The sequence below is a fragment of the Poecilia latipinna genome, unplaced genomic scaffold (assembly GCF_001443285.1).
Source record: "Poecilia latipinna isolate Pla-1442-1.1 unplaced genomic scaffold, P_latipinna-1.0 Scaffold974, whole genome shotgun sequence".
In the NCBI taxonomy this organism is placed as follows: Eukaryota; Metazoa; Chordata; class Actinopteri; order Cyprinodontiformes; family Poeciliidae; genus Poecilia; species Poecilia latipinna.
This window is the reverse complement of record NW_015113590.1, coordinates 4,717-31,336: the sequence shown is the minus strand read 5'-3', so window position 1 is coordinate 31,336 and position 26,620 is coordinate 4,717. Positions and strand designations below refer to the sequence as shown.

The 26,620-nt window shown below is 38.9% G+C and overlaps 1 protein-coding gene across 2 annotated transcripts in view; it reads left to right on the top strand.

Annotated features, from left to right (window-relative positions):
• The window catches only part of LOC106958266 (beta-adrenergic receptor kinase 2), a 55,988-nt gene extending 30,524 nt beyond the window's left edge, over positions 1–25,464 (top strand). For both annotated transcript variants that reach the window (XM_015050069.1, XM_015050072.1), the window contains exons 3-14: positions 12,405–12,478; positions 12,596–12,697; positions 14,480–14,554; positions 15,794–15,855; positions 15,942–15,993; positions 17,792–17,883; positions 17,967–18,066; positions 20,424–20,502; positions 20,697–20,827; positions 22,250–22,344; positions 23,821–23,928; positions 25,350–25,464. In XM_015050069.1, the coding sequence (XP_014905555.1) occupies positions 12,405–12,478; positions 12,596–12,697; positions 14,480–14,554; positions 15,794–15,855; positions 15,942–15,993; positions 17,792–17,883; positions 17,967–18,066; positions 20,424–20,502; positions 20,697–20,827; positions 22,250–22,344; positions 23,821–23,928; positions 25,350–25,449 (1,070 nt within the window). In that variant the 3' untranslated portion in view covers positions 25,450–25,464. The remainder of the gene's footprint in view (positions 1–12,404; positions 12,479–12,595; positions 12,698–14,479; positions 14,555–15,793; positions 15,856–15,941; positions 15,994–17,791; positions 17,884–17,966; positions 18,067–20,423; positions 20,503–20,696; positions 20,828–22,249; positions 22,345–23,820; positions 23,929–25,349) is intronic.
• The last annotated feature ends 1,156 nt before the right edge of the window (positions 25,465–26,620 follow it).

The window sequence follows — 26,620 nt, the reverse complement described above, 5'->3', positions numbered from 1 at the left end:
TGTGCTGCTTCATCAGTTCTCCTGAGAGTCCCAGAGACACTCTGCATATGCTGCTGACCTGTATCGAGTCCAGTTGGCTAATTACGTCGTTAAGCACATGTATGAATCATGCTGTGTGTGAATATTTCTGTAGTTTTTACAAACAGTCCTAGTTGTTTCAAGGTTAAACATCCGCGTGTCAATTTGTTCAAGATCTGTAGTCAAACAGTGCTGTGGTGATAAAGTTAGACAGTTGATTCCTTCCTAAAGTTAGTCAGCTCATCATTCATTAGCATTCCGTTGCTAATATTATTTCCTTCAGAAAACCTGCTAAGGCCGGTGGTAGGTTGCTGGGTCAGTCGGTCGTCCAGCTGTCCGCTGTGTTTGTGAGTTAAAAAATGTTTACAATTTACAGGACTTTGAAAATATCACTAAATTATGTGTTATTGTAGACATTACCTAAACATCAATTATGAAGCCTTAAAAATGGCAAAAATAAAAAAATAAATAAACTAACATAAGTAAATAAATACTTAGCCTGGTGGTGGGGGGGTAAGTAAAGCCTGGTAGCCCTCCAGGCTTACGTTATACAACAGAAAACCCTGATTTTGGTTTGGATGCTGGTTGGAAGCTCTGTTTGTCTTTTCATAAAGACTGATACAAATTGAATTCATTTCCAATGTTGTGTATTTAAAAAAAATCCTACATGTTCCATTGAAATCTCTACATATTTGTTCTTCACAAAAGAAAAGTATTTATAGGTTGCGTAAACTGAACAAGATGCCAAATCTGTAGTGTAATGAGTTTTAAATATTTTAATATTTAGCATGAACTTTTCTTACTGAAGGATCCTAACAGTCTCTTTAGAAGTTGAACAAAAAATTGCTTTATTAAAAGTGTATTGGTCCTGTTTAAATTGGAGATGGACCCATCAGATATTAATATCTGTTCTGTCTCAATATTGATAAAAATCAGTGCCAGTGTGCCTAATCCATAAGGGCAGATCTGCTTAGACTAATTCTATGCTTTCTGCTCTAAATGACGTCACACTTAATTATTTAATTTACATTATATTTAGAATTCCTACCTTCACTTTCTGAACCATTTGAAAGGTTTGTTGCAGTTTATTTTTACATTTGACCAACATATTCAACCTATTGTTTTTGTCAGTTTATTATTTACTTTACATTGGCTGTGCTACTGGCTCAACAAATAAAAGTTTTGCGTTTACATGTTTGACCAAGCTTGTGAAGCTATTGGTGCATTTAAGTGTTGAAATGATGTAGCATTAACAAATAAATGTGTAAATCAATAAACTCTAAGCCAGTTCAGCTCTGTTTTTCTGAAACGGATCGATATCGGCCCATACTGAACCTCAGATATCTGCATTGGTGTCAGAAGTGAAAAAAGTGGATCGGTGCATCCCTAGTTTAGACACGGCAGGAGTGTCTGCGTCCTCAAAAAGTCTTAAAGATAAAAAATGAATGCATTATTTTCCTCCTTGCACACCACTGTCTGTGCAGCCTCAGCAGTTGGTGTAGATCGCCTTGTGCATTCAGGAATTTCTATAATTTTCCAAAAATTCTTCAGGATTGCCTTTAAATTCCAGCTGCATGTGAGCGAACTCTGCCCTGTGCTCTGGAGCTCAGGTTGTTGGTGGAACATGAAAAGAAATTAAGCGTCATCAAAGAACTGCTGCAGCTGTCAGTTAGCATATTATGTTTGAAACATCTCATAAAATCATAATGCACAGTGCAAGATACTTGATGTACATGCTAGCAGCTAGCATGGTTTCTGGTAACGCTATTTAATGACCATCAGTGAAGCACAGTCAGCAGAATACTTAACATTGTTTGCTGAATCCTGAAGCAGGATGAGTGTCTGTCTCACACACATGCACACACACACACACACACACACACACACATATACACGCCCCAGACAGAGAAATGGTGGCTCTGTGCGACCCTATAAAGGTCAGTGTATGTATAATGCAGCGCTGTCAAGTTGTCCCCTGACTCACATGATCTTTTTTTTTTTTTTTTTTTTGTCTTTTCCCATATTGGCTCAAAATGAAACAAAGCTGTTTGTCACCTTGGAATGAAAACGGAGAATAAGGCACAAGGAAGATATTTATTTCCAGGCTTTAGTTTTTCCTCTCCTGTTTAAACATTAAATTCATGAATTTCTGAAATTCACTTTCTTTAGCAGCAGGTTAGTCAGTTCCAGGCAGTAAAATGACCACATTCTGTCAAGGAACAGAAAATGGCAATTAAACCCCCGAAGGCAGACTTCTTTAAAAGTCACTATGACAAACATTACAGTAAAATTAGTTTATGCTTGTACTATAACTGCAGTGCTGGAAGTTGGGGTTTTATTTAGTTATTTGTCATTTATAATGTCCAACAACTCTGAGGGGAATTGTTTTTGAAAATAAACCTCTATCAATTAGTAGCTTTCTAATTTGGTCTTTCCAGACCAAATTAGAAAGCTACTAATTTAGATAAGAGCTGAAACGATCAGATTAATCATGATAAATCAGTTACTGAAATAATCAAACCATTTGGTAAACCGGTAACCATTAATTTAAAGTATACACTCTAAAAAGGCCATTTGCTGAAATAGCAGAGTCACAATCTAAGTAATGAAAACTGTACAAAAAAAATATATTTTGCATTTTTGATAAAACATCTCCCTCCCATGTCTTAGTAGCATAGTTTTAGCTCCAACTGGGTCAAATTCTGTTAAAGAAATCTCGTTTGCTATCTGTTTGCTGTCCAATTATTAATCAGTGATCTTCAATCTATTGATGATCAAGCAGAAAGAGAGGAGCTGCTTATGTTAGTATTTTTTTACTCTGGTTGTTGCTCAACTGGAGTCATTTCCTGTCACATGGTTTCCACCAGAGACCAACCAGGACACAAATAGCAGTTGCTCAGTGTGTTCATTTTTCCCCACCACTTTTAAACAAAGAGCCGATCCTCGTTTACTCCAAACAAACATCGTCCTACTAGATGAGGGAAAATGTATCCGAGCTCCAAGGCTTCCCAGCTCAAACCACCGCCCTACATCCTCTCATCTGCTTCTCGTCCTTTACCTGTCCTCTAACCTGTGTGTAAGCAGAAAGATAGTCTGTCACATTTGGTTATTGTCATAGAAACACAGTCTCAGTCATGGATCTCATAGCTACACCATGGATGGTGAAGTTGAAGTTGATGTGATTGTTCAGAAGGTTCATGCTCTCGGGACAGAGAGCGTTTTCTACAGACTCCTTTATGCCCCGTGAAAGCAGGAGTGTCCCTGAACAGCTCGTTACACTTTGTGTTTTTGGTGGAGGTTTCAGACTGGATTGTGCTAGGGTTCTTTTTTTTTGTCAGTGGTTTGATTTCTTTTTCATTTTATTTCCTTTTATTTGTATATAGAAAGGTAATTTTCTACTATTATGCTGACTGTTGGATTTAGAAAGTGCCATTTAAAAAGTGTAGATAATCTCGATCTTTTTGGTTAGCAAGGTGAGTTGGATTCACGTCCAGCTGAACAAATATCGCTTCTCCTCTGCAAAAACAGTTGCGTAGCGATAAGATACATTTATCGTGATAAATTTCTTATCAAAAAAGAATTATAATTTATCGTTGTCAAAATAAATTCTAATTAATGCTGTTTAAAACCCCTCAAAACTGTCAGGAGTGTTTTACTGTTTTTCTAAAGTCTTTGTTTAATGCGAGCGTCAATAAATATCAATACATTTGAAAATATGATGAAATGTAGTTTCTGTGAGCAGTTAAGTACTAATAACATTTCTTTATGTGACTGGAGTCTGAAAGAAACTAATTACAAATGAACATGTTTTCAAGAACAGTATTTCTCTTGTGTTTTTCTGTGACTGCTGTTCAGTTCACTATTGTTGTCATAATAGTACCACAAAACATCTCTTCCAACTCGATTCTGATTCTGATGTATGAAAATCAATGAGGCAGCATGGCATTACCACACCTTCTTCTGGGCTGTATTATCACTCTATAATCACTTATACAATATAAGTGATTATAAATATTATTTAAAAAGTTTTTAACTGTAAATCTGTCACTAAAGTGTCGAGTCTTACAAACTCATTATATTACGTCATATTATATGGCTCTAATAACGCTGCCCAGTATGAAATGGACCACTTCACTGTTCTACTTATGTTAAGTAGTTTTCTTATGTTGCTAAACATAATCATGCCAATAAATCATAGCTTGAAACAAAGCTATGATTTTCGATGTTTCTATGGAAACAGAGGGAAAAAAAACTATTTCAAAATAATTATCCCCACTTATCTGTTTTTGAGGTTGGCAAACATCAGTTAGAGTTTATCTTTATTATGAGAGGTTGACTAAACATCCTGATTAATTTTCCCTGGTACATTATAAACGATTTGATATTTCCAATCTCTAGTAATTAGGACATATGGTGTTATGACAAGTACAACATATTATCAGCTCAAGATAAGCAGATTTCAAATAAGGTGATAATGTGTTTAACTTCAAAGCCAATAATTCTAATAAAAAAAGAACAGTAGTACAGTCCACTATGGCAGGAAGTTAGAACATTGGCTGTTTGAACCTTTCTGGGCACTGCTTGAAATGATTCCACTGTTCCAGATATTTAATGTATTTCATGTGTAACAACCATTTAGGCAGAAAGTTGCTGTGTAGTGTGTACAGACGAATAAGGATGAAAAATGCCTCCTATGACAAAAGTTGATCCAGCAGAGAGCGACATGTTTGTAAAATGGGTGGGTCCATTCAGATAAAGGTCAGTACCTTTGTAGTCAGGCAGGTGCAGCACATGCATTCTGCTCTTGTCGCAGGGCTGTTAGCAGAAGTCTATTGTTGACTTTTACTGTAGGAGTTGTGAACAATCGTTCCTGTGAAAAACAAATTATCTGTAGAAAGTTCATTTTTTCTATTTTGCATTGTAAAACAAGTAGTGGTGGGACTGCACGAAAATATTTCAGTTAATTACAAAAGAAACGTCTTCAATTCAGAAAACCCTTATGTGCTAAATTGTTGAATACAAAATGAGCTCAATAACAAAGATATTGTTTTTAATTTGTTAACCATCAGATTGGTGCAACATGCTGTTTATGCTGGCATTAGCATTTTGATTGTTTGTGTTGATGTTACATGTTTAGCATTGAGATGCTATTTTAGCTTTGAACAGCTTCACTGATTGGATATCTCCTTTTAGCACAACTTGAACACAATAATAGTCTTCCATTGTTCAGTAATGTCACTTTTGAAGCCAAAATGAACTCTGAGTGAGTCAAGAGAAGAGGCTTCATCGTCCATCACTGTTGTTAGCAAGTGTCGCTTCTTGTGTGTCAAATTTACAGGTGTACTAGAAACACAATGCAAAGGTTCCGTCTCGGGACTTTTTTATATTTGAAATGAATGTGTGTTGGCATTTTGAGCACAATAAAAATCCATGTAGTTAATCAACACCTTAAAGTCCTTCCCCTAATTATAATACTAACTATCAGTTCCATCTTTTCTTTGTCCTATTTTTATATTTCAGCTTAATTATTTCTTTTATTTCTTTCCAAGAGTACAAACATTTAGATTTTGTTGTATTAAAGGGGCAGTATCACGAAAAATCAACTCTTTTAGCTTCACTTCAATCCTTTAATCTCCATGGCAACCATTCAGCTGTGAAAACTACCTGGGTGGACCTAGCCCCACCTTCAAGATGCAGCTCCTCCTCAGAGCTCCAGTTTCCAAACTATCAAACAACCACCAGCAATTGGCAAACATCTGGAGAAACAGATGCTGTTTCAGCAGAAACATCCCCAGTTCTGCTGAGCTCATTATGGTAGCTACGTTGCACAGCAACACTGGTAAAAACGTTGTTAAAGGGTTAGTAGAGGAGCCATGTTGTGATGACTTCCTGGAGGCAAAGTTTAAGAAAGAGCAGTTTTTAAAGAGACAGAAGCCCAATTTTGCATGTGACATTCTCTCTTACATCATATTTAATATAGAGCATATTTATAACAACTAAAGTTAACATAATTACTTGATTGTGCTACAAAATGGCAGAGTGCCTGGAAGATGCACAGCCCTGCTCCTTTGAGAGAATCGTCTTCTTTGGAGGGAAGAATAATAGTGGGAATGATGGGGATCTGAGTCAAAAATGAGTCTCGTTTCAGAGAGAATGACTCAGCAGTCAGGCTGTATGAAAGCTTTTGTCATGGGGATCATGTTCCATTGGGACACAGACTAGAAAAAAAGGTTCTTAAATGTCTGCAGGTACTTTGCTGGTTTCCAGCCGTCGGAAACGGTCAGCACATGTTCTGCAGTGCATTTGGAACCCAGCAGCCTCTGTTCAGGTGACAGAACACAGAGGCAGCCTCAGCTAGCTAGCCTGGTATTTTTAGCCTGTTCAGGTTGATCCCACTAATGAAATGAAGCTCACAGGAAAGCCACGTCTGACTTCAACCAGAGGTGAGTGAGTGTGTGCCCTGGACTTCTCTGGAAGAGGCTATTTGTTGAATTAGCCGGGTAGTGTTGAAGTGCTCACAGATTAGGGTTAATCCTCCCGTCTCGGTGATGTAAGAAGTGCTGTTTTTCCCCTCCGTTAATGCCTCTTGTGCACGTCCAGTCCCTACCACTGAAAAGTTGCGAGGCCCGGTGAGGTGCACAGCTTATGGACACCCCGGTGCTCTTTGCTGCGGATGCACGCCACGCGCGGCTGCTCTCCAGGCCATTTGTTTGGATGAGCTCAATTGTCATCGGAGGAGCAGAGGGGAAATGATGCGTCGCATCTGGAAAAGAGATAAGAAGAAGGGAAGACATGAGAATGGGCGATAGTAGGCGTGAAATCCAAAACAAATGGCTGCTGGTCTCAACATGTCTGGAACTGAATCAGAGATGGAGACCGCTTTCTTCATGCTGTCGAGTTTATGTTTGGCTGTTGTTTTAGCGTGAGAATAAGTTTAAAAAAGTAGGTTATGAAAACAGTCTACTTCCCATACCCTCAATCTGATATTTAAATATTTGAATCTTAAATTTTATTGATTTCCTAAAGGGATAAACCACATTAATCAACATGAACACATTATCTAAATATTCTAGTTAACCAAAGAGGCTAATTTTCATCTGATGGAAGGGAATTAAAAGAATTACAATTAACATGCAAAACAACATACATGACCTATGATTTTATGAGTAGTATAATTTACAACATTTGAAATAAAAAGTAATCTTCAGAGTTTGCCAAAGATTCTGTTTGCCATACAGCATTGAATATTTTTGATCAGATGCGAAATGAATGACAGAAAATGAAGTTAAAATTAAACCAGATCACACCAGTCACATCATTAATTTGCTCTACAAAAATATTCCTCCAGGTAACATATATATATAATATAGGTATAATATAGGTAATATATATATATATATATATATATATATATATACATACATACATACAGAGAGAGAGTATGTCATTTGCTTTCACTTTTCTGTACTTCATCTAAGTAACATTTTGCAATTTCGAAATGCACATAAAGATTTTTTTTTTTTTGTTGCTATTATTAAGCTCAAATAATCTTCACCCAAGACTTCTAGTTCAAGGATAAATGTATAAAGTTGTATTTCATTGAGGGTTTATGTAATGAAACAACAGTGCATAGCTAGTTGAAAGAAAGTTGTTCATTTAAAAAATATTTTAATGATCCCAAACAGAACTCTTACCCATCATATCCATGATCCATGTTTACATTTTTTTAAAATAATACTCTCAAAAGTGTGGTGTGCATTTATGCTGAGCCCCCTTTTACTACGACACCCCAGTTATTCTAGCTATAAATGTAGCTCATCTCTTCTGTGGCCTCTCAGCTCTGAGGGTGTGTGGATACTTTTGTAAAGCGCTCTATACATGGAACAAACCTAAGCTTGCATAGTAAAGCTCTTCTATTTAAATAGAGCTACTTTATTTTCAATAATCAGATTCTGTAGCTGCACAATATTCGATAATCTTGCAATAATGTTGCTAATTATTGTGATGGTAATATCAGTAACAATATGTCTGTTTTCTTCTTTCCACTCTCATCTGTGCTTCCATCACTGACTGACCTTTAGTCATTTGACCAGTGTCATTAGTGTCCAGTGTGAACATCTGCTGCTGCAAGACTCTGTCCAAGTGACTAAATATTACATTAGCATGGATAAATTAAGTTCATAACATCTGGAATATGTGAAGTCACCATATGACATTATTACTTTATGTTGCCATTTATTAAGCTGTTTAATGTTCTGTTAGTGAGGATGTGTGTGTCTTAAAGCTGCAGTCATCTCATCTTTTTCTGCTTCTGATGTCCTTTGAAAAACTCATTTGGCATTTTGCCATTACAAATGTACGCACGACTTTGACAATATTCTGTTATTGTCAACAAAATACAATTTTGCCATTGTGGTGTTTTTATTAAATGAGAAACATAATTACAGTCACAGATGAATAGGTCTGGTGATGCGATAAAGCATTAAAAAACATGCCACACCATGTTTTTGGCGTGTTTCCATAAAGCAAATTTGTTTTCAAAATGTCAAATTGTGCAATTACTTGGTCAGTGGAAACGCAGCTATTGTCTGGACAGCAGCCCTAAATTCTGTTTAATCCACAAACTGTTTCCATCCAGTTGTCATGTGGATTTTAAGCAAATTTTGTGTGTGTGTGTGTGTGTGTGTGTGTGTGTGTGTGTGTGGGTGTGGCGGGGGGGGGGATGAATTGTTTTTATCTACTGGCTTTGTGAATCAACCAGGCTACGCAAAGCCTAATTTCATCAGGTGTTGACGACTTTAATACATGACTGTATTAAAGAGATGCAGAGGTTTCAAGCTAGCATAGACCACACTTCACATAAATTGGAAAACGTTCTCACCTCTAAGCTGAAGGGTTGGACTTAGAAATTCCTTTGAGTTTCATGCATCTTGTGAGGCACAGAGCCACCAGTGGATGGGAGCAATCCTCTGCCACCATCCCAGCCTGGAGTGCCTTGAGCTGGGCCACTGTAAGCCACAGTTCTCCCCTCCGTGCAGGAGGTATGGACTTTGAAATGTTCTGATTTTTGCGCCTCCAGTAAGGCAGAGCTACCAGTGTATGGAAGAATTTGCTATGTGATATTTTTTTTTGACAAATGTATTTCTATGAACCAGATAAAAAAAATAAAACTAACTAAAAACAGAAGAGTCAAAACTATTGTTTCTGAAAAAGAAAATAATATATTTCCTGAAAGGAATCCCAGGAATTATGGGCAAGGTTAAGTCTCCATCCAGGTCAGGATTGGTGTAAACAGTGGATCCCATTAACAGTCTAATTTTGCTAATACCTGGCTCTAATCGGATGAAGCCACAGGGGGACTGAGTACAGGAACACTGGGGGCGTCTGCTTTAGCTACAGCCAAGATTAAAGGTTCACCTTTGGATCTCCTGCTTTTTCATGTCAGAGCTTTCTGGAATAGATAGAAAATGTAAACTCGGGTATATACCAGCTGGGGAATGTTGAACCATCTTCTATAAATAGGAAACACTCAGCCAAAATGTGGAAATATGACCAACACATGACTGTTGAGCAATCTCTGGCAGCAGTAATGCCTGGTAAAGAGTTTCTATATGACCTTTTTAGTCTCTGACAAGGTCGATGAACTTTGGCCTGATTTTATTCACCAAGTTATGTTGGTTTATCAAGTATTCTAGGTGTGGTTTCTTAATGTTCCACTTCGCAAATTACTGTTGAGATGTATACCTTCTCTTTTTGTTCTTTCTTTCCATCAACAATGTTCCATACACCGTCATACGAAACTCTTCTGAAGTTTTGGATCTACAGTGATTTATGCATGGCTTACCTACAAAATTGTTTAATTGAAGTATTTTATGCTTTATTCATTGCTGAACAGGAAATAAATTCTCAATTAAGCCTTCAAAGATTGTAGTTTTTCTATAGTGTTTTATTTTTTGGTTTGCTAGTTCTCTTGAGATGACGTTTTGTCCCACAGCCCTGGGTTAGAAACTGGCTGCATCTCGGGCTTCGGGATGCAGTGAGAATCAGGTGGTTTGCTCAGCTCCGTGTTACATAAAAGCTGCAACATGTTGCAGTGAGCCTCTCAGTTCATTAAACCTCTCTGTTTTTATCCCTCTCCTTTCCCCCCTTTGATGTGAATCTGTATTACGACCACCGGGGGAGCTGTGAAACGTCTCGCATGCAGCTTTTAGAAAGCCGTTCGACGGCCGGCCATAATATCGGAGCGGGCCTCCTGGAGGGCGATGTGATCGTTTCGACATCTAATCTGTGTCTTCACACCATTGTTCGCACATAGACATACACACACACACACACACACACACACACACACACACACAATTACCATGGCAACAGTGGGTCTCATCTCTGTAGGCAACATGGAAGAGTTTTTCTTTCACCTCTTCAGCTCCTCGTGGCGTTTCGGTGAGGATTCAGGGATGCCCCGCGGCGACATATTGTCCTTCACCGGGACATTGGAGATATTGGCCATGTTTTTAGCTAATCTGTCTGATTTTAATAAAGAAAGCCACCTCTGTTTCACTGGATGTTTAATGACTAGATGGTAAATATCCTGGAGTTATTTCAGCTCTGATAGTTGGAGATTGTTTTAGACACATCAAGCTTTTAAGAAGGCTGGAATATAAAAATAAATTGAAATGTTCTTTTTACAAATACTAAGGTTATAAAAGTGGAAATATTGTAGGTCTGGATCAATTACTGAAGTAACTGTCAACCAATTTAGTAATTGATTAATCGTTAAATGAACGATACAGACTCAAAAAAGGCCGTTTTGCTGGAAGAGAAAGTTTAATTGAGCCAAAACTCACATTTTCCATTTAAGACATAAAAACGTGTATCTGTGTTCAACCCAGAACTCTGAAATTGGCTTTGTTTTTTTCTTCACTTGTTTCAAATTCTGTTAAAAAAAAAAAAAAAAAAATTCTATTAAGTAGCTTTTGCTATTTATTTATTAATTGGTTGATAAAAATAAATTAACACAGCAGATTTACTTTGTATTGATATGATTTACATGTATTCACATGCTGGCATATTTTAGCTGCAGATTCATCCTTTCCTACAAATAATCAATAGTTCACTAAAGAACTCTAGTTGTATTTTACACAATTAAGTGTTTTATTTAAAAAGAAATTGAATGGTTTAATGGCATCTTTTAATGTATTTCTAATATTGTTAAGAGGCTGCAGTGGTTGCAGAGTGCATTTTTTTATCAATTGATCGTCAGAATAATCAATAACTAAAATAGTTAGTTGCAGCTCTGAAATATTGTTCATGAAGTAGAATGCTTTTTTCTTCTCTTTTGTAGTTTTTTTTCTCCATTTCCTGAAATATAACTGTATAAAGTTATTTACAAATGACTGTAAAGAAAAGTCTGAACATTCTGCACATCGAGTGTGGCATGGTGAGGGCAAATGAAACTGAAACAATACAGACAACGGATTTCATTCTAGAACACTGACTGCTAATTGTTCCGTAATGACCGTGAATGCAGCATTTGTTTGAACTGACGGTAAGCATACCAGTGAGGCCAGAGGCAGAAACAGGCTGCTTCCTTCCTTTGTGTTTCTTAGGCTGCAGCTTGGTTCACAGATTCTGTGAGCTGCTGTTTGTTCTGACTGAGGATCATGCATCCTGCCTGTGTATGTATTAATATATGTTAGTATGTTTGGGAGAAGGATTTCTACCAGTGCATGCTTCCTGTGCAGCCTAGAGAAATGGAGAACTTGATTCAAGTGTCTTCATGAAACAATCCGTTAGCCAGCAGCTATCCACCCATCTGACCTGTTCGTTGTCCGTCTGTGACTTTAGTGTAAACATTGTCATAATCACTCAGAGTATGCTTTCCAATGTCTTATTTACTTGAACAATCTGAGAAGTCCTCCCCCCTCCAATTATTTCATTTTATTTAATTTTTTTTGTGAAGTGGGTTCAGAGGTAGTGAGACTTTGGCCATTTGTAGACTCTGATCTCAAATGCAACATAGAAACATTACAGCTTGGTCATATCTATGCTAGATCTTTCATACATAGAAGTTTGCAGTGATTCTCTAACGTCTCTTTTTCCCCAAATTAAACACATTTCTTAAAACGGAGCATATTTCATGTTACTGTGGGAAACAAAAGTAACTGTTTTAACACCAAATTAAAAGATGGTGGTTTAAAGGGATCATGATTTTATTAGTTATATATATGAATTGTTTTGGACGGTCACTCAGGAATCACTTTACTGTTATACGGAAAGCTGTTATGTTATTTAGTGATGATAATATTAGGAACAGTTCTATCAGTTGTATCAGTGAACACGTAGTTCTTTTTCTCACCACTTTGTGTCTTTTGTTTTTTTCCCAGGCTTCCTGCTGTTTAAAGATTTCTGTATGAACGAGATCGACGAGGCTGTGCCTCAGCTCAAGTTCTACGAAGAAGTAAGTCGGAAGTGTGTGTGTGTGTGTGTGTGGGTGGCATTAGGCCTCTATAATCCAGCTCAGCCACATATGGCCCCCCCAGAAGCCCTGTGAATCTGAGTCCCGTTTCTGTTTCAGATCAAGGAGTACGAGAAGCTGGACTCTGAGGACGAGCGTCTGAGCCGCAGCCGGCAGATTTATGACGTCAACATCATGAAGGAGCTGCTGTCCTGTTCACATGTGAGAATACACAGAGAGGACGCCTGCTGTCGGTCAGGCGGCCTCCAGCATGCTGCTGACTTCAAGTGAAAGCAGAAAATGAATCATTTCTGTCGGGGGATTTATTCAGCTCCTTTAATCAAATGGAATGATTCATTAACTCAGATCAGGTTCCATGTTGCTGCTGTTATGTGTTTTTAAATGGCATATCTTGCTGTGAAAGTTCTGAACCAGACCATTCTGTATGCAACTTGCCAAGGTCAGTCTTTCTGGTTAAAATCCTCCCATTTGAAGCACATGCTACCAAAGACTAAATTCACACAGCAAGCGAATGCGACTCAAATCTGATGTTTTATTTTATTTTATTTTTTCTCCCAAAATGTGGCCTGTGTCTGACTTTTTCATGGCGCTCTGAATGACCGAGTTCTGACCTTTTCACCTCCCAAAAAATCTGATTTGTGCCACATGCATATGTGGAACTAAATCAGATGAGCTTTCGAGAGTGTTCAAAGTCTGAACACTGCATTTTATCTGACCTTTACGTCACTGACATGAGAAATGCATCACAAATCTGCACCAGAAGAAGTCAGACTATGTAAATCTGGACGTAAACAAAGGCTTGTGAAAAAAGTCACAGTAATCGCAATCTCACCACTCTTAGTTTTGGCTACACATCCAGATGCTTGGTTGTTTTTAACATGAATGACCTGTTTGTCATGTGTTTTTACTTTACCAGGCAGCTAAACAAAAAGACTGCTATTTAAAATACCACAATTAATCAAATGACCTAATGTATAAACTTAAAAAAAAAAAAAAAAGAATTTAATGCATTACATTTAAAAACCTCCTTTTTTTGGTTGATAGTGACTTTTCATTTTGCAGAAAAGTCTTGTCTGTTTGCCCAGCTGCATGAAGGGGAATCAGTTGATTTTGCAAATGTCCCTGTCAGGATGCAGGTGTGTAAATACTTCCATACTCATCTTGTGTCAGCTAGGCCAAACAATTAAAAAAAACGCTGATGTCGCTACACGAAGCACTAAAACCGGATTAAACGGGACACCGGCATCCGTCGAGTTCGCCTCTTTTTTTATTGGCTGTAGATTTTATCCAGAATCATCCTAACTGGTAGGCGGTGCTGGGAAGAACACCTTTAACACAAATCCAGCTGCTGCTTCATTTTCCCCTCTGGCTGTGTGTCTGAGATAGCAGCTTCACCTGAATGGATGCTTCGCTTTGCTGATCCCAGTTCAGTTCACAGCTTGCAGTTTTTTACAGTTTTTCCTAATTTAATGTTTCTAGATTAGTCAACACAAATTTGCAGACACAAAATATACATCTTGCAAAAAGTCCCGAACTCTTAAAAACTCTGTGTGCTACAATCAGAAACTTCAATGCGCATTTAAGCAGAGTTTATGCTGTAGAACAAAGTAGCACATAACTAAAGTGGATAACTAATATTAATAATAATACATTTGATTTATAATGCCTTTCTCATCTTGAGATTTCAGAGTTAAAAACAAAACAAGCATTCAGTATTGATAAAAAATACAAGTATCTAAGAAAGTAAACCAAACATTTTTGCAAAAAAGAAACATCTTAAGACCTTTTTGAGTCATAATTATTTTGATGTGATAACTTTAAACTTAAACGGCCCACATACACCCAGCTACCTCTGGAGCCTCCCAGCAGCAGCAGCAGCATGTTGACCCATGGGACAGCCTTCTTGCACAGAGGAAGCAGAACTGAAACTACTGTTCACATTGCATCTTTAATCACCCCGTGTTTTTTTTTTTTTTTTTGCAGCCATTTTCCAAGAAGGCAGTGGACCATGTGCAGAGTCATCTGGCAAAGAAAATGGTCCCCCCAACTCTCTTCCAGGTAAAACGCACTCCCAGCACATGGGAGGGCCTTTTTACACCAAACAGGAAGCAGATTATCTAAAATCAGCTTTTCAAAATAGATGTGAAACTTTTGCTTTCACAGTTTTGCTCAGATACTTAGCAAAGTATGAATCCGGTCAGGAAAGAGAGACTGCTGTCTCTAGACATGGTGGAAGTTATGTCATGCTGTGGGTCAGTTTGCCATGTTGTAAATGGACTTTTTGAGCTTTATAACATATCATAATGTTATTCCTTCATCAAAAACATATCTGGAGTGTTGCCTTGATTCTTTCACGCATGTTTGAGGAATCCTTGAATCAATAAACTAATATAGCAGTGTCTGATGGTGTGCAACAGACTTTGCTTGTCTTTTACTTTCTTTAACATGTCCTGTTTGACAATATGGCTTTGGGTTTATTTCATTTGTAATGGACACAGAGACGGAAAATAAAGGGAGAGAGGAGGGGAAAAAGGTTTAATGGCAAAGGAGGTAGAAGTAGTAGAGAAAGAAAGCTAAAGAAAAAACACCCAAGAAGTTTACTTCTACACCTGCAGAACAAGAAAAAAACTGAGAAACCATAGCAACAAACAAGCACACTCCTTTCATCTGTTTTAACTTTTCTCAGTCAGAAGAGTTTTCCATTTCCTCCAGTTCCTAAAAAGTCCTTGTAGCTGTATATTAGAAACCGTCTCATTAATGTCTTCACTGTAAGCTGCTACAGTACACACCTCACTGTGTTTCCTCTCTATCTGCCAACCTCTGATACTCTCCTCACTGAATTAATGCTATCCATCCAGATTAAGTCTCATATTTTATAGTTATACATGCCTTACTCTTAAGTATCCGTTGTTGGAAGGAAAGGCCCAGCAGAGTAAGTCCAGAACAAGCCAGACAAAAGTTGGCCTGCATCTTGGTAAATCGAATCACTCTTTTCCTCTTTTAGCCCACCGCCTGGCTATTAGTCTGTTTACTCACTTATCCCCTGTGACTCATTGCAACTCCAAAATACGCCATGCATATGCCAGTATTTCCCGTGTTATTACTCAATATTTAAATCGTACATTCAGCTGGAACTGTTGACCGTTTATTAAAACAGATGCTTGAAAAATGTAACTGTTTTTCTCTTTGGTCTTGTGAGCAAAAACTAGAAACTCTGACATGAGCTGCGTGTCCATGTCAGAAGTGAATGTTTCTCATAAGGCTTCTGAGCTGAGCCTCTTTCTGTCTCTGCTGCAGCCATACATAGTGGAGATCTGTGACAGCTTGAGAGGGAACATCTTCCAGAAGTTCATTGAAAGGTGAGCCGGTGAACGTGTGGAAACACAGCCATGGCTCTCACTGCTGGCACGGTCCCATTTTAACCCTGTTTCTGTTCTGACCTCAGTGACAAGTTCACTCGGTTTTGCCAGTGGAAGAACGTGGAACTCAACATCCATGTGAGTACGAGATTGTGACGTCCACCTCTCACACGAGGTTTGATCGAAGTAGAACCTGAAACAGTGCAATGTGAAGGCAGAGTATGTTTATGTTACAGCCACAGATTGCAGTGGCTTTCATTCAGATTTTAGGTTACGGATCAACACAAAGTCGAACATAATTACAAAGTGGAGGGAGAAATTAATTCTCAACATTTTCGGAACTAGAAATCTGAAAAGTGTGGTGTGCATTTTTTGTCATGCAGACGCTGCAGTGACAGCTGCAGGTGTCAGGTTTCCACAACTAGAGACTGAAGCGTTCATTCTTCTTCATAAACTAACTCATTATGTCTGAGCAGCTTCCCTGTCTAAGCTGAAGAAAAGCAGCCACTGCATGATGCTGCCACCGCCAAATTCACTTTATTACTCTATTCTTTTTTACTTTATGTCTTAGTCATGTATTCAGGATAAAGTAAAGGAAGCAGTATGCAAATGCAAAGCAAAAAAAAGTTGTATTGAGACCTGCATGGCTGGTTAAATAATGACATGAAATGGCAATATTTGTAATTGTATGTTCAAAAGCTCTTAAGCTGAACTTCTAAACTTATAGAAAACTTTGGTTTTTTGTCAAAGCTGTGTAGTTGCCAGAAAGCGTTTGTGGTTATGTGAAGCTCAAGCCTAAGCAGAAACTAAAAGTATAAAGCAAAAACTATGAACTCATTTCAGCTATGATTATAACATGACCCAATAATTTGTTATGAATTTATGAACTTCCTCCTAATGCATTGGTAATTCTTCCTGTTGTTTCTGCTGGGGATTCGCCAGTCTGCTTTTTTCATTTCCAATACCGATATCTGAGGTTTAGTATCAGTCGATGCCGATCCAGAAAAGCAACTCAATTGACGAAAAGCATTTCTTTTTTCTAAAACACAGACATATATGGACTAAATTACAAATTAATTTTTTAACTCTGCACCAGTGCAGCACACTTAGATTCACCAATGGCTTCACAGGTTTAATTTGTTCAGTTCGGGCTTTTAGGAATAGAACAGCCGATGTGAAACACAGAATCAGTAGGTTGACTAGTTGGTTAAACATGTAATAAACAAACTGCAACAAACCTTCTTTCAAATGGTTTAGAAAGTCCAGTTAGGATTTCTAAATAATGTAAAATAATTACTAAAGAATGATGTCGCTCAGAGCCCAAAGCATAGAATTAGCCTGAATAGATTTGATTAAAAACAATGTTGTTGTTGAGCTCGCATGTTTTCATTCATAATTTAACAGCAAAGGGGGTTTCTGAAATGAAAATGTTGCTTATTTTGTGAAAATGCATTTAGTTTTTGAATAAAGTGCAATTAAGTAACTGCAGACCTTACAATTAGCTTGATTAATAATGCTAATTGAGTCCCACCACCACTAGTAATAATTGATTCTTAGTGTTTTTTTTGACACATCCAAGCTGGAATTCCTCACTTTCCTTCATCTTAACAGAAATGAGCAAACTATCCAGAAATGGGTCTCAAGACCTGAAATTAGACTGAATAGATCTGTCCTTATAGATGGGGTAAATTGTCACCGATATCCGATCTGGAATGTTTTCAATATCAGGAGTGGTCCAGATATCAATATCTGATGGGTCCAGCTCTAGTTTCGGATTGTTTTTACTCTCCTGCAGCAAAGAAATGGTCATTATGGCTTGTTTTCAATAACACACTGGTGTCTGAAGTTTAGTTTTATATGTTCTTACAAAACATTAGAATAAAAAAAAACAAAAAAAACAAACAAAAAAAAAAAAAAGGTTGCTGTTCTCCCTCAGCTGACCATGAACGACTTCAGCGTGCATCGGATCATCGGCAGGGGCGGCTTCGGGGAGGTGTACGGCTGCAGAAAGGCCGACACGGGGAAGATGTGAGCAAAACAGCTGAAATTGTTAGAAACCCGGCCGCTTCGCCCGCTTTGTTGTAATGCTTTCGACGTTCTCTGGATTCCAGGTACGCCATGAAGTGCTTGGACAAGAAGAGGATCAAAATGAAGCAGGGCGAGACTTTGGCGCTCAACGAGAGAATCATGCTGTCGCTAGTCAGCACAGGGGTGAGTGTCGACTCCAGATGGCTTTTCTTTAAGCTTTAGTCGTTTGAAACTAATTATTGCCCCACTATCTCAAGTTCCTGTGGGTTGGTTAGGTTTTTAAACACACCCGATTCAGAGTGTTACCACCTCTCACCTGACATTTCATCTCTGATGTCCGTCAGTTGTGCGCTTTTTAACACACGTCATCTAAGTCATAATTTAACACTCCGGTTTCTCACAGACGTCCGTCCTGTGAAAAGGCTTCACACCAGCTGCTTGATGGGAGCTTTCTTATTCACAGATCTACATGTCAGAGGTTCTGACAGATGCTCAGACCACCCCAGTAGCACACAGCTGGCATCAGATTTACCCAACATGAGCAACTGTTTAAAGGGGGGAATAGTGGTTTTGTTGTACAATTCTGACCTGGTAGTAACCCTCAGTTTTGGGTCAGATGAGCTCTACTGATTAGCATTAAGTATAGGTGTGAACGCTCTTGGAAAATTAAAAATGGCGACAGCCGTCTCACACCCCTGGTGTGTGGCCAGTTTATTTTGGAGTTGTTGAACATTGTGGTCACAAACAAAACTAGAATAAACTAAGAGTCAACAGATAAATCGGTTGGCTGATAAATCGGCCCAGATTATCTTTACTTTGGGAGATTAGCTAATACTTACAAGTGAAACCAATTCACTGACCTTAGCTTCCTCCAGAAAGGTATGAAAATCAGCCAGTAACTGCATTTCAATTACAAATGTGCACAAAATGTTGTGAATATTCCACTAATGTTGAAAAGACACAATTTTGCAATTGGTTGTTTCCGTAAAATAAGAAATCCAATTAAAATCCCACAAAATACGTTTGTTAAAAAAATACTGCACCATTGTCTTCCTACTACTTCCTGTTGTCGTCTTCTTTGTCTTTTCCACCAGTAGTAACATCCAAAAATATTGTTTCCATTGCGGTTTTTTTGCGAAATACCCTAATTTCAATATAACTGAAAGACCACCTCATCCTAGAACAAAAACTTTTTATCAGAAATATCTTGTGACTTTTTAGCTAAAAAGCAATCAGTGCAGTTAATTCCAGGACATCATTCAGTTCTATAAGCTGGATTGTTATTGCTGCTGTCGAATGCAACAACAGCTAATCAGTTTTTACAGTCAGACTCTCTTGTCCGTAATAAAAAGAGTGATGCATTATGACAGTGATTGGTAATGTAACCAGCTGTACTCCCTGGTGGTAGAATGCACTCTGTGAACCTGGAAGTCTGAGCGTTGCAGCGGCAGGCTGTGTGTCCTTCTACTATCAAAACTAATATTTACAGTGAAGAATGAAACGAATCCCTTCCTGCCAAGGAGGCGTTTGATGTTTCATTGTGTTGACATCGTTTAGGCTAAACACTAAAGCTAGTGAATAGCTTTGTTTCTGCACGAGTCAGAAAATAACTTTGATTTGAAGTGTTACTGTGTTTGTTTTAATACAGTGAATAACTCAGAACAGTTATTTATTTAACCACCCAGTATGAACAGCGGTGCAGAATCAGACAGGAAGCCTGTTGGCGCCAAATCTGTACAGGTGCTGTAAGCAGCCAACCAGAACCAGCCTGTAGGAGGGTGTGAATACTTTTCTGAGCAGCTGTTCAGGGAACAATAGTCTTAAGGTTTTTGATAAATCTAATAGTCAGGGTCAAGACACTTTCAGAAAGAGCACTGAGCTGATAACACACACTCTGGCCACCTTATCTACACACAGTCTTACACTTCATTCATTCATTCATTCATTCATTCATTCATTCATTCATTCATTCATTCATTCATTCATTCATTCATTCATTCATTCATTTTCATTGATTCTAAAGGGAAATGAAATACAATGAAAAACGAAGCAAGTAAAAGGTCCCCAGATTTTCTCTTTTTACTCTGTAAGTTTACAGATTACACATATCTGCAGCTGCATTTACAATGAGAATCTGCTTCGCTGGCCGAGTGTGTGTACGTGTGTGTGTGAGGGTTGGTACACAGACTGGAACGGTAACTTTGGTTTCACTGAAGAGTCCCTGGAAGATGTTTATTGTTATTATCAGAAAGAGAGGCTGAGGGAAGCCTGAAGGTAAATGTCTAAACAGTTTGTGTCCAGGATGTGTGGGGTCTGCAGAGATGTCAGTGGTGCGTTCACTGACCTGTAAAAGTCCAGGATGGATGGAAGGTCAGTGCTGGTCTGAGTCACCATGTCTATCGCCATGGTGACTCAGACCAGTGACAGTGGGATCATCAGGAAATGAATTTGAATCAAAGATGTAACAACATCACTGAATGAAAACAAGTTTAAACTTATTGATGATGAGGATGATGATGATGTGTGTGTCTTCCTTCCAGGACTGCCCGTTCATCGTGTGTATGACGTACGCCTTCCACACCCCCGACAAGCTCTGCTTCATCCTGGACCTCATGAACGGTAGGCTGACCTCTGACTCATCATCCCAGATCAAAACTCTGAGGCTTCATCCTCAGACGGGCCGACTGGATCGCACAACCCGACTCTGGTTGATGGGCTCATTCCCTCCCTCAACAATCTTCACCCTTCAGACGATACTTAGAGCACATCGTTGTCAGTGTTATGATACACTTTGTGTGTTCCTGTGTGTTCAGGGGGCGACCTGCACTACCACCTCTCCCAGCACGGTGTGTTTAGTGAGAAAGAGATGCGGTTCTATGCTGCTGAAATCATCCTGGGCCTGGAGCACATGCACAACCGCTTCGTCGTCTACAGAGACCTCAAGGTGAGCCGCTGATCCTGAAATGCCAAAGTAGCATTTAGCGCATCGATATACGTTACCAGATAGGACAACACCGATTAGACGCTATAGCTAGTGACGGTTCTAATGTGGGATGTGAATTAATTTCACATAAATGTTCGTAAGCCTATTTTTTGCTTACTATTCTGTATATACATTTATATTTCTGTTCTTAAATTAAAGCTGAGAAAATTGCCAATAAAGGATGTATAATCCCTAGATATGAATCTAAAAACTGTTTATTTTCTGTTGAGATGCATGAAAGCAAATTTCTTTTTATATTGGACAATATAATTTTATGTAATTGCTGTAGGAGACATGGTATAAAATGTAGCAAACTATGGTTTCCTATTTAAGTGTTATGAATATCTCCAAGTTCTGTGAACAAACGAGGCAATACTTCAGTTTTTATCGTTAAAGTTTTGTAAATTACATCGGCTGCAATGCCGATGCATTGGTTGGAGTGAACTCTGACTTGGTTCAAATGCATATGTGAACACCAAGTGAACCGGAGAGTGCTCCAAAAGCAGGAGGTGCACTACAGCGCAGGGCATTCTGGGTAAATGCAACCAAAACAAACTTGTTAGAGAAATGGCACATGGCCTTTCACTAAAGACAAAAGAGAAATACTCCAATCGCTAAGCTCTGACGCCGCTCCATTTTTGTTTACATTTCATGAAGAAGGAAGTTGTGCTCAGTATTTTCTTCAGACGTTTTCATGTCATTTCTTAAAGTAGTTCATGTTGCAGTGCCCCCACATGCAAGAGGGGAGGGGGGCAGGTTGTTCCACACTGAATAACCACCTCCAAGCAGGCCACAGGGGGCGCTCTATGGGGCTGTCAGCGTTTCCCTTTACTGCCAATCAGATGTTTTAATAATTCAAATTTAGTCATTGCTCTCAGAGTTTCATTTAATTTCCAACACTGCCTGGTACATTTTTAATATCATGTTACAGGATGAACCACGACCGCTGACGTAACGCTTTTTATCTTGCCTAAATTACATTAATAGAAGGGGAAAAAAAAGTATGAATAAAGAGTGTCTGTCAGGGATCTCCCCTACCTGCTGCCACTGCATAGAGCAGAACATCGAGCTTTAACTACACCCACCCACATAAAAATCCTTGTTTTCAGCCTTTCCCCTGTTTCAGCTCTGGTTCTGTTGTTTGGACGGGTTGCCATAACAATAGCCAAGATTTTGCAGGGGTTCAGGGAACATTTTCAGAGCTTCTATAAACAGTCGAGTGCAATGCGAATACTACGTCAACGCCGAGCGCTGCAGAGCGAAACAGAGCGAAACAGAGCGAGAGAGTCACAGAAGGTAACCAGGACAGGAGGCCGTCTTCTGCTGTCTGCGTCTGCTCAGAATGTGAAGTGGTAACCTCTGCTTGTTGTCGTCCTCCGTCAGCCGGCCAACATCCTTTTGGACGAACACGGCCACGTTCGGATCTCAGACCTCGGCCTGGCCTGCGACTTCTCCAAGAAGAAGCCCCACGCTAGCGTGTAAGTGCAAGTGCCTCACACTCACAAACGTTTATTTCTCAGGAGGAAGAACGTCGATAAGAGACGTTTTATCTGTGGCTTTGTTGCTTTGGTGGTTATAAAATTGCGGCTTCACTCATTTCATAGAGCAGAGCATCAAAGATGTGACGATTCTTTAATTTTTATTGCCTGATACTGATCTCTGCTTATATTCAAGATCTCAGCAGCTAGTTTGTTTGTTTTTTCTACATGGAGGAATAATTATATATTTAAGAAAAATGTACTAAATATGGAAAATGTTTTTTTTTTTAATGTTTGACCTGACAGTTCTTTGTGATCAGGGGGATAATTTAGTCTGCTTTATTTAAGAGAAATGACCCCTAAAGATTTGAATTAAAAATGAATTGAGTGATAAAATGCAGATCATTTCACTGCTTTAAACTGGATTTGTAAACACTTCTGTCTGCTGTAAACACCACCTTCGGTTTTATAAATGCTTCTTGGAACAATGTGTACATGTCTGGTGTTCTGGCCATTTATGTTGAATTTTTATAAATCATAACTTCTGCCAGTTCAGTTTTCTTCTTTAGACAGTTAGAATACACTTGAGTTATTTTTGAACCAAAATCTGTAGTTCATTTTTGTACTTGGAATTATGATTACTTTGGTAACTTTTACACCCTCCTATTATTTTAAGAAATTAGGAACACACTGTAGTTGTGTCAACGGACATTTTTGTTTGTCAAATGTCCGGTGTGATGAGGGGAAGTGTGTTAAAATATTTTTTTTGACCACTTTTTGAACTTGGAAGATCAAATTAAGTTAACTTTAATTTACATCAAGTTAATAAAAATGTCCTAGACATAATTTTGTCTGTATTTTTGATAGAAATAAAACATTTTTTCAAACAAGTCGGAAGTGCGTTTAAGAAACAGACCACCTGTTTCCACCCACGACCTTTATTTGGAATAATTTTGGTTTTGGAGATGAGTAGACTGTGACGTCTGGTCTGCAGTGTCAGAAAGTCCAGAAATCCCAGCCAGCTTTATGAGCATCATTCACTAACAGCAACTGTTGCTTATTCGTCAGACTCATTATGAAATGCGCCTGCAGGGATGATGTGACTAATATTTTCTGGAGATAAACCGACTCCATCTTGTAATCTGCAGAAATTCAGACAGCAGCAAAAGAATCCAACATTTTTAGGAATGTGTTTTAAAGCATTGACACAAATAAAAATAAAAACAAGCTGCTGATTTCTCTACAGCATCAGTTGGACTTGCATGTATAGCAGATATCTCACTGCCATTGACGTTTCTGTTCTTGTAGAAGCAGCTAATGAGTTTAAATCATTTCCTTTCAAACCAATTTGTTGGAAATGTTTTACATCCGGTCACGTTTTTCCACTCTCCTGTTTGGTTGTCTTGCTCTGTAAATCACCAATGTGTAACTCCAACTCGCTGTGTGTGTGTGTGTGTGTGTGTGTGTGTGTCACAGTGGGACTCATGGCTACATGGCTCCAGAGGTCCTTCAGAAGGGAACGGCGTACGACAGCAGTGCAGACTGGTTCTCTTTAGGCTGCATGCTCTTCAAACTCCTCAGAGGGTAAAAAGCTCCAGCTTTCCTCGCTGCTCTCCTCTTCCTCCTCTTCTGTGCTCTCCACTCCCTCCGCATCCTGACGTCCTGTCCGCTTTGAAACCTCTTCTGGCTCTCTGTGCGAGCCTCTTTGAATCTGCTCACTTCCCCTTCTCTCTGAGTTCCTCTCACCCGCCAGCCTTCTGTTTGGTGTGTGTTTGATCTTGTTTGTGTATGAGAGCAAGTGTGTGCGTGTGTTTGATCTAGAGTGTGTAAATGCCAGAGGTCTGGTCCCAGCAGGCCGAAATCCAGGTAAAGGGTGTGTGCGTGCGGGAGGGAGGGAGGGAGGAAGAGAGAGGGAGAGAGAGAGAGGGAGAGAGAGAGGGAGGGAGAGAGAGAGAGGGAGGGAGGGAGAGAGAGAGGTGTCTTTCCACTGATGTTTGGATCCACGTCCTTAAAGAAGAAGTGTTTGTGTGTGTGACTGAGAGAGAAGCTGACTGTTTCCAGTTTGAGGGGAAAATATAAATAGTTTTTATCTACAGGACTCATTATTAGAATATGAATGTAAAGGACACAGTAAATACTTCAAACTTTGGAGTTTGCAGTAAGTAAAAGTATCTACTCCATTTTATGCTGCTTTTGCTTTTTGTCACTATTTAACATTATCAAACACATTTTAATATCAGGCATAGATAATCAAACCATGAAAAAAAAAACTATTATCCCCTGAGCTAAATCATGAACTTACTGTAATTCACCAAATTTTATGGAAAACTAACAGTTACTAAGCAATGATTACTCCACTCTTTCATTTAGCAGTAATCGTTGGCAACACAAGAAGACAATGGTTTTAAGCACAGGGTGACTCTTTTATTGCTTACATTTATGGTGATTTCAGGACTTTCACAGCTTCATCTGGACAATAAAATAAGTTGATCATTCTGTGTCGCTGCAAAAAATCCAGGGAATATACCTTTATTTTTTTGTCATAAAATACGTTTCTAAGCCATTAAAGTTGATTACAATAATTATTATGCTTCTGATTAGTCAGCAAAACAAAAGTAGTGCAACAAAAGAGAGCTGTGACAGAGTGACGGAGTGATGGTGAAGTTTTCTTCCAGGATGTGAACCGTCTCCTCCTCCGCATCCTAATTAGACTCAGTCAAATCTGGGTCACTTCAAATTACCATTTCTGAATTATTGGGCTGGAAGTTTTCTGAGTACAGTTTTAAATTTTAACTAAGGGGGCCGGAGCGTGACATGTTTTAAAAAGAAGCTGAGTTGGCGGTGTTTTTTTGTTTTTGTTTTTGTGTGCGTGTATGTGTGTGTGCGTGCAGCTGTTTTGTTCACCCTCAACCATCTTCACCCTTTCCTAGTCGCTTCCGCTCCTCCTTCCCGTTTCTACTCGTCTCCACCTGGTGACATCAGCTTCTCCTCTCTGTCGTCTTCAGGCACAGCCCCTTCAGACAGCACAAGACCAAAGACAAACATGAGATAGACCGCATGACGCTGACCATGGTAAGCTGCAGATATCCCCTCATTACACAGTAGACCTCCTCTGTGTAAACATGCTATAATGCAGAAGGTGATAAAAGTCTGTGCTCAATTCCAAATGCATGTTTTTTGTTGGACGCTTATGAACAATCGATGTGAGGAAACTCCAGGGGAGCCATAACCAGGTTGATGTTTGTCCTTCAGATAGAAATGTTTCCGTCGTCCGTCTGTGTTTCTCATGAAAGGATGGCACTCTGTCACTGGGTCAGAAGCATTTCGTCTGCCTCCATGGCAGCTGAAGTGTGCAAATATGATTTGTACAGTGACAGTGCAGGGAGAAAACAGTGGCCTAATGGCTTTGAAGTGTCTCATTATGTAACATTTCTGTTAGAACCTAGATGAAGGTTCAAACAGAAATGTGACTGATTTCCTTTTTCTATCAAGTCTTAGCATTCTGCCTCTCGTTCCAGCCACAGACATGGGAGCAGCCATTTATGGTGAAAAAGTAATACGAATTTGATTCATCATTATTGTAAATTAAAAACAAAACTGACAACATGATCGGAAATGTTATTTTTGCTTTAACATGTTAAAATGTGAAAAAGCATAAGGGTTTTATATTTTACACTTTACATTGAAAAATTTAATTGGTGATATTTACACTTTTTTTTTTTCAATTCAACACAAAGAAATACATTGAAATGATTCGTTCCCTTCTATATGCTGCTGTTTGATGCTAAAATGGCTTCCAGTGTGCTGCTGTCTGAACAGGTGTAAACACATAACAGACACACAGCAAACATCAGAGTGGCGTTCAGATCCTTCTGATGCTACGTTCAGAGATGCTCTGGGAGTTTTTGTTACATCTGAAGGTCAGTAAGTCCAACGACCCGTCCGTGGAAGAAAGAGGAAGTCTGCGGAGGGTTTGTCGTCTTTTAACAAGCTGGATTCCAGTCCCAGCCTCGCTTGCAGCTGGAACTCGTTCACTTGCAGTATGACATCATTTCCTGCCCCTTGACTACTGAGGCAGATGGGACTGAGTATTAGCTGCTCCCCATGCTCCGTTTGTATCCTCGTATGAGCCCTGTTGTTTTGGACAATGACTCAAATGTGTTTAGATTAATCTTACTCAAAGGGAGAATCTAAAATTTGTATTTTTTCCCCTGTTTTGTTATATGCCATCATCGAAATAATGAAGCAAATGTACATCAAATATGTTGATCCATGT